Source organism: Anolis sagrei, chromosome 3, assembly GCF_037176765.1.
Source record: "Anolis sagrei isolate rAnoSag1 chromosome 3, rAnoSag1.mat, whole genome shotgun sequence".
NCBI lineage: Eukaryota > Metazoa > Chordata > Lepidosauria > Squamata > Dactyloidae > Anolis > Anolis sagrei.
In genome coordinates this window covers 26,957,717-26,965,298 of record NC_090023.1, presented here as the reverse complement: position 1 = coordinate 26,965,298, position 7,582 = coordinate 26,957,717, and the positions used below count along the sequence as shown (strand labels likewise).

The following is a 7,582-nucleotide window of genomic DNA, read 5'->3' as shown; positions in this document are numbered from 1 at the left end:
ACTTGATTGGTTTATTTATTTTATTGTGTTGTTATTTATATTTTATGTTGCTGTAATGTATCGCTGGGCTTGGCCTCATATAAGCCGCTCCAAGTCCCTTTTGAGGTAGAAATAAAGTTTATTATTGTTACTGTTGTTGTTTATTCATTCAGTAGCTTCCAACTCTTTGTGACCTCATGGACCAGCCCATGCCAGAGCTCCCTGTTGGCTGTCACCACCCCCAGCTCCTTCAAGGTCAAGCCAATCCATTTAGTTTTCATGGCAAGAATACTGGGATGGGTTAGCATTACCTTCCACAGGGATCATATTTAGTCTGATCTCTCTTCCATGACCTTCTCATCTTGGGTGTCCCTTCACAGTTTCGCTCGTGGCATCATCAAGGTGCTCAAGCCCCAGCACCACAATAAGGCAGCAATGCTTTACTGCAGTGGTTCTCAACCTGTGGGTCTCCAGATGTTTTGGCCTTTAATTCCCAGAAATCCTAACAGTTGATAGAGTGGCTGGAATTTCTGGGAGTTTTAGGCCAAAATACCTGGGGGCCCACAGGTTGAGAACCACTGCTTTACTGGAATCTAATGCCTTGGAACCTATATATCTGCAGAATGTCCTGGGTGGGAGAGAGAACGCTTGTCTGTTTGAGACATGTGTGAATATTAGCACTGAATAGCCTTACAGCTTCAAAGCCTGGCTGCTTCCTGCTTGGTGGTATCCTTTGTTGGGAGATGTTAGCTGGCCCCAATTGTTTCCTGCCTGGAATTCCCATTCCACACTTTCACGCTCACACTTGCTTCAAGCAGACAAGAGTTCTTTCTCCCACTCGGGACATTCCAACAGATATATAAACCCCAGTTGTCCTAGTTTCCAACAGACCTCACAAACTCTGAGGATGCCTATCATAGACATGGCTGAAACATTAGGATAGAACACTTGGCCTCACAGCCCAGAAAAATCACAGCAACCCAGCGATCCCGGCCATGAAAGCCTTCTGCAAAACAAGTCCCAGTATGTTCAATGGAATTTAGGACTGGAAATTCACATCACAGGTTTATGAATGTGTACACAGTTGGATGCATGTCCCAAAGACCCTTTGTACACTGGGACTTTATCCTAATTAAACAAGGATAACATGACAGCACATACTCTTGTACTTCGGAAGTAGTTAAACCAAGCAGTATTGTTGCCTTTGAGATACAGCGCAGGCAACCATTTGCTCTGCTTCCCCAAGTAATTTGTGGTCATTTCTCCTTGAGAAAACCACACTTCTGAAATAATTAAATTTGTTTTAATAGATGACCTTTTTGAGACACATCTTCTGGGTGTCAATCCACATGAGAGAGAGAGAAGGGAATAAGGAGGATGTCGTCACCACATAGTGTAGTACAGGAAGGGCAAACTTTGTCCCTCTGGGTGTTTTGGACTTCAACTCCCACCATTCCTAACAGTCTCAGGCCCCTTCCTTTTCCCCCTCAGCCGCTTAAGCTGGGGGAAAAGGAAAGGGCCCGAGGCTGTTAGGAATGGTGGGAGTTGAAGTCCAAAACACTTGGAGGAACAAGGTTTGCCCATACCTGGTGTAGCAAGAGAGAAGATGCCAAAATATCTATCCCAATCAGAACAACAAAAAAGCGCTCCACCTCATCTCCAAGCTAAATCCATTTTTCAGAAGGGGAAACCATAAATCAAGACAGACCAGAATATATTGCATTAGAAGGTGCGTAAGACGTACCACGGAAAGGCTTCCCTACCATACTGACACGGTGACAACTTTTCGAAAGACCCGATGATCAAATAAGTTACGGCACATCACCTCAGTTTCGGTCACCACAAAAGGTATCTTATTCCAGATTTAATATAAGAAAAAAAGGCTGTTACACTTGGAAAATGTCAAGAGAGAGAGAGAGAGAAAGATACAACCCAAAGCATTCCTTTTGGAGTAACAACAACCCCCTTCCCTCCTAATAGATATAGATAGATATAAGATATAGAAGCATAGCTAAACTGTTTGGCATTCGCAGCTTTGCAGGGCACGGGGTATGTAATACTGCAGAGAGAAAGAGAGAGAGAGAAAGCGAGAGAAATAACAGTTTTTCCAACCAAAATAAAGGGATTAGAGGGTGGGAGGTCATTTTTCTTACTTAAGGAAGCACGGATTGGTATTTAAAAAGGAAAATAAAGCCAATATCTCAAAATGACAGTGGTTTGGTTTAAAAAACAGAGGCGGGAGAAGAGAAAATGTTAATTATTGACAGGGTTGTTGTGAGTTTTCAGGGCTGTATGCCCATGTTCCAGAAGCATTCTCTCCTGATGTTTTGCCTGCACCAGTGGCAGGTATTTATGACAGGTCAGATGTTCAAATCCAGGGAGAGCATGGATGAGTTCCCTTTGTCAGCTCCAGCTCCCCATACAAGGACATGAGAGAAGCCTCACACAGGATGGTAAAACATCCAGGTGTCCCCTGGGTAATGTCCTTGCAGACAGCCAATTCTCTCACACCAGAAGCAACTTGCAGTTTCTTAAGTCGCTCCTGACATGGAAAAAAAATATCCATAGATGCAGGAGATAATGTTTCTGGAATATGGCCATACAGCCCGGAAAAGTTACAGCAACCCAGTGATTTCGGCCATGAAAGCCTTCGACAATACAATGATTGACAGGATAACCCTTACAGAAAGGTCAGCTCATTCTTAGTCCATTGCAAACTAGGCAAAGGACAATCCCACCCTGCAATGTAAACAAACAATGCCATTGAGAGGAAACTCCAAATTCCCATTGAGAAGTCCGCCTTTCCTTTCAGTTTCTGCTCCATTCCCACCCCACCCCCTTCAGCTCTCCCTCCCTTTGCTCATTCTTATCAGTCGATTTCAAAACAGTCCTTTAAATACTGTGACACTTAAAACAGAATTTCTAATAGAACAGAATCAGGCAATATAGATGGGCTGTTCTAGATCATCTAGGTCGTTCTGTTGCATACACCGCCGCAAAAGTACTGCTTGCACCATTCCTTTCAGGGTAGGTTATTTATATATTTGGTAGCACAGTGCAGCTCTCCTTCCCTCCCCCCAAAACCATATCTTCTCTAAAAGGGATAAATAAATAAAGATGCAGCCTTCCTCCTTGCAAAAAAAGTCAATGGAAAACGCAGTGCAATTTGTCATGCGTTTGAATTCTGGTTCGCTGGTTTGTTCTTATATTATTTGCCTTCTTTTTCTTTTTCTTCTTCAAGATTATAATAATAATAAGGGCTCAAATATGTACAAGCACCAAACATTGTCTTTTGGCGAAGTCCCCACAAAAAATAAATAAAACCAATTGGTCGATAAAATCAAGACAATACTACTGTTTGCAAAAGCCCCGGAGTGTCTGATTGTGTGTCCGAACACGAGGATTGGGGGTGTGTGCTCCGAGGTTTGGGGTCAGTACACTGGACACTAGAATCCCGAGTGGTTCTTCCCAGCCTGGACAACTCTCCTCCTTGGGGTATGTCATAGGGCTCGCCAACCCCGGCACTGCTGGCACTGCTGCAGTGGTCACGCTCGTACTCCTCCTGAGCCTTCTGCATCTTCCGCTTCTTCATCTTCCTCTTGTGGACGTGGAAGGTGATGAGGGAGAGCAGGACCAGGCAGAGGATGAGGGCCACCAGGACGATGAGCACCACCGTGGAGGAGAAGGACTGGAAGAGCTGCTCCATCTGGGTGACGCAAGTGCTGCTGCTGGCATTGGAAGAGCCCCACGTCCGGTTGGAGGAGAGGCAGGGTGGCAAGGAGAGCCTCAACTCCTTGGAGAGCTTGGCATTCATTGAGGAGGCTTTCTGGAAAGGCAGGACCCCTCCTCCTCTCCCTGCAGGTGGGCTAGAACTGGGATGCTGGCAATAGGACCCTGGGTGAGGAAATGCCTTGCTTTCTCGCTCTCTCCTCCTCCTCTTCCTCCTCCTCCTTCTTCACTAAAGGAAAGGTCCAGCCTGAAAAGGAGAAAAGAAGGAGTGTTCTACCATGGCTTCCCAGAAAAGACCCAGCCATCCCCCAACCTCCTTGTTGTCAAATAAAGACAAAGATCCACCCAGAGGAAACGTGTTCTTACCATACATTAAGGCAGTGGTTCTCAACCTTCCTAATGCCGTGACTCCTTAATATAGTTCCTCATGTTGTGGTGACTCCCAACCATAACATTATTTTTGTTGCTACTGCAATTTTGCTACTGTTACAAATTGTAATGTAAATATCTGGGATGCAGGATGTATTTTCATTCACTGGACCAAATTTGGCACAAATACCCGATTCGCCTAAATTTGAATACTGGTAGGGTTGGGGGGGGGGTTGATTTTGTCATTTGGGAGTTGTAGTTGCTGGGATTTATAGTTCACCTACAATCACATAGCATTCCGAACTCCACAAACAAGGATATTGAACCAATCTTGGCACACAGAAATGGCATGACCAAGAGAAAATACTGGAAGGGTTTGGTGGGTATTGACCTTGAGTTTTGGAGTTGTAGTTCACCTGCATCCAGAGAGCACTGTGGACTCAAACAATGATGGATCTGGACCAAACTTGACAAGAATAGTCAATCTGCTCAAATGTGAACACTGAAGGAGTTTAGGAAAATAGAGTTGTCGTTGCTGGGATTTATAGTTGACTTACAAGTCATGCTGGCCACCTGACCTTTGAGGTGTCTACGGACAATGCTGGCTCTTTGGATTAGAAATGGAGATAAGCACCAACCCCCAGAGTCAGCACAACTAGAATTAACGTCAGGGGAAAACCTTTACCTTTACCTACAATCAAATAGCATTGTGAACCACACCATGAGAGAATTGGGCAAAACTTCATACAGAACCCACATGACCAACAGAAAATATTGTGTTTTCAGATGGTCTTTGGCAACCCCTCTGACAAAACCTTGCGACCCCCTCCCCAGGGGTCCCAACCCCAGATGGATTAACACTGCATTAAGGGAACTACTGACTGCATAGGGAAGATGATGAAATAACACAACCTACAATCTATATACAGATCCACTAACAAAATCCAACAAATGCTACATTCTGCAAAGGACAACAGGGATCTCCTCATCTCTGCAGGAGTCTACCGTATACCATGCAGCTGTGGACAAGTCTACATAGGGACCACCAAACGCAGCAGCATTGCCCAGACACGAATCAAGGTACATGAAAGGCACTGCAGACTAACTCAACCAGAGAAGTCAGCCATAGCAGAGCACTTGATGAACCAACCTGGACACAGCATATTATTTGAGAACACAGAAATGCTGGACCACTCTAACAACCACGATGTCAGGCGACACAGAGAAGCCATTGAAATCCACAAGCATGTGGACCATTTCAACAGAAAGGGGGAAACCATGAAAATGAACAAAATCTGGCTACCAATATTAAAAAAAAACTCTAAAATCAGGACAGTAAATAAATAGCAACATCCTGAGAACAGGGGAATTCCAGACCATAATTAAATAATAATAATAATAATATACATAAATATAAATAAATAAATTATTTTATTCTATTTTCAAATTTATTTTATATTGCAAATAAAATAATATAATAATATAATAAGAAGAAACAATCAGGGCCAGCTAAAACCTCCCAACAAAGGATTCCCCCAGGTAGGAAGCAGCCAAGCCTTGAAGCTGCAAAACTACTCAGTGCTAATCAAGGTGATCAACTGCAGCATTCACACCTGCCTCAAGTAGGCAAGAGTTCTTTCTCCCATCTTGGACATTATTCCACAAATATATGGACCCCCTTGCCTAGTTTCCAACAGACCCCTCAACCTCTGATGATGGCTGCCATAGATGTGGGCGAAACGTCAGGAGAGAATGCTTCTGGAACATGGTCACACAGCCTGGAAAACTCACAGTCTCCGGCTTCTGTGGACCCACCTCCCCATTGAAGCCTGTTTGCATTGCAAGGATTCCCATTGGGGAGAGGGCCCTAAGGGGGAAAGGATCCCAGAGCCCTCTATCCCAGAATATCAAGGCAGAAAATCCCACATTAGAGTGTGGACTCAGATAATCCGGTTCAAAGCAGATATTGTGGGATTTTTCTGCCTTGCTATCCTGGGATATAGGGCTGTGGGCTCATTTCCCCCTTAGAGCCCTCTCCCCATTGGGAATCCTTGCAATGCAAACAGGCTTCAATGGGGAGGTGGGTCCACAGGAGACTGAGAGACGAGTAATGCAAAGCAAGACTGCATTATCCTAGATGCGGTCTCTCTCTCTCTCTCTCTTCCAAGACTATGATTCAGTATAATATGAACCCCAACGCCCTGGGGTGGAAAAGAAGAGAACATACAAATATGCAGGACTATAGACAGCTCGATTAAAATACCTTCTCTTAGCAAGCTCTCTCTCTTTCTCTTTTGCAAATTACTCAGCAGCTTGGTGCTGCTTCCTTTCGCCCCGCCGCCATCCCTTTTTGCCCAGAGCCTGGCAAAGTTTGCACTTGGGCAGCATCTCCCTTCCCAACCCGACCCCCTTTTGCCCGGTCCAAATGCCAGCCAAACCCCGCATCGTGCCATCCACACCCCTCTCTCTCCCTCTTGTTCAAGGAGAGACTCCCTTTTCCCCTTTCTCCTTCCCCTCCGACCCGCCTTTGCTCATCCTCACCTGCGCCCGTCTGGAGGGGAAGCGGTGCCCGGTCGGGAGAGGCCCCCACGCTGGGTCCGGCTGCTGCGGGAAGCGCGGACTGAAGCGAGGCGAACCCGCCTCCGAGCCTATAGCCAGCCCGGGCGGTGACGTCACGCAGCCCGCACCTCCGCCCCGCACAGGAGGATCTATCTGCCTGCCTTCCTTCCTTCAGGGAAGAGACAAAGCCCAGGGCGCCTCTGCCCCAGAGCGTGAAGGCGAAGGAAGGAGCCTAGAGATGGAAGGGAGCCCAAGAGAGCTGGAAGAGGGATCCCCAAAGGCCATCCAGCCCGTCCCCATTCTGCCACGCAGGCGCACCCAACCAAAGCACTCCCGACAGATGGCCATCCAGCCTCTGCTTCAAAAGTCCAGGGAAGAAGCTCAGATTCGCAATCAAACGCAATTCGCCTGAGTTCAAACATGTTATTCCTCTGTGGCTGGTGGGATTGAAAAACAAAATGTAGAAAATTTGTAAGGTTCTCATATATAGAGAACCTAGTCCAATGTGAGCCTAGTCCAATGTCCAATGTCCAATGTGGGCTAGGCAAAACTACGGTGAGGTGGATCTGTAATTGGTTAAGTGGACGAACACAGAGAGTGCTCACTAATGCTTCCTCTTCATCTTGGAAAGAAGTGACGAGCGGAGTGCCGCAGGGTTCCGTCCTGGGCCCGGTCCTGTTCAACATCTTTATTAATTACTTAGATGAAGGGCTAGAAGGCATGATCATCAAGTTTGCAGAGGACACCAAATTGGGAGGGATAGCCAATAGTCCAGAGGACAGGAGCAGAATTCAAAACGATCTTGACAGATTAGAGAGATGGGCCAAAACTAACAAAATGAAGTTCAACAGTGACAAATGCAAGGTACTCCACTTTGGCAGAAAAAATGAAATGCAAAGATACAGAATGGGGGACAATGCCTGGCTCGAGAGCAGTACGTGTGAAA

The 7,582-nt window shown here is 46.0% G+C and overlaps 1 protein-coding gene across 1 annotated transcript; it reads right to left on the bottom strand.

The window, feature by feature from the left end:
• Nucleotides 1–1,809: 1,809 nt before the first annotated feature.
• C3H11orf87 (chromosome 3 C11orf87 homolog) lies at nt 1,810–6,726 on the bottom strand. The gene is made up of 2 exons (XM_060770990.2): nt 6,619–6,726; nt 1,810–3,955 (listed from the first exon to the last, which is right to left on the bottom strand). The coding sequence occupies exon 2, from the start codon at nt 3,791–3,793 to the stop codon at nt 3,320–3,322; it is 474 nt and encodes a 157-aa protein (XP_060626973.1). The 5' UTR covers nt 3,794–3,955; nt 6,619–6,726; the 3' UTR covers nt 1,810–3,319.
• Nucleotides 6,727–7,582: the final 856 nt, after the last annotated feature.

Coding starts and splice junctions, on each gene's coding strand:
- C3H11orf87 (XM_060770990.2), bottom strand. CDS start 3,793: ATGAATGCCAAGCTCTCCAAGGAGTTGAGGCTCTCCTTGCCACCCTGC.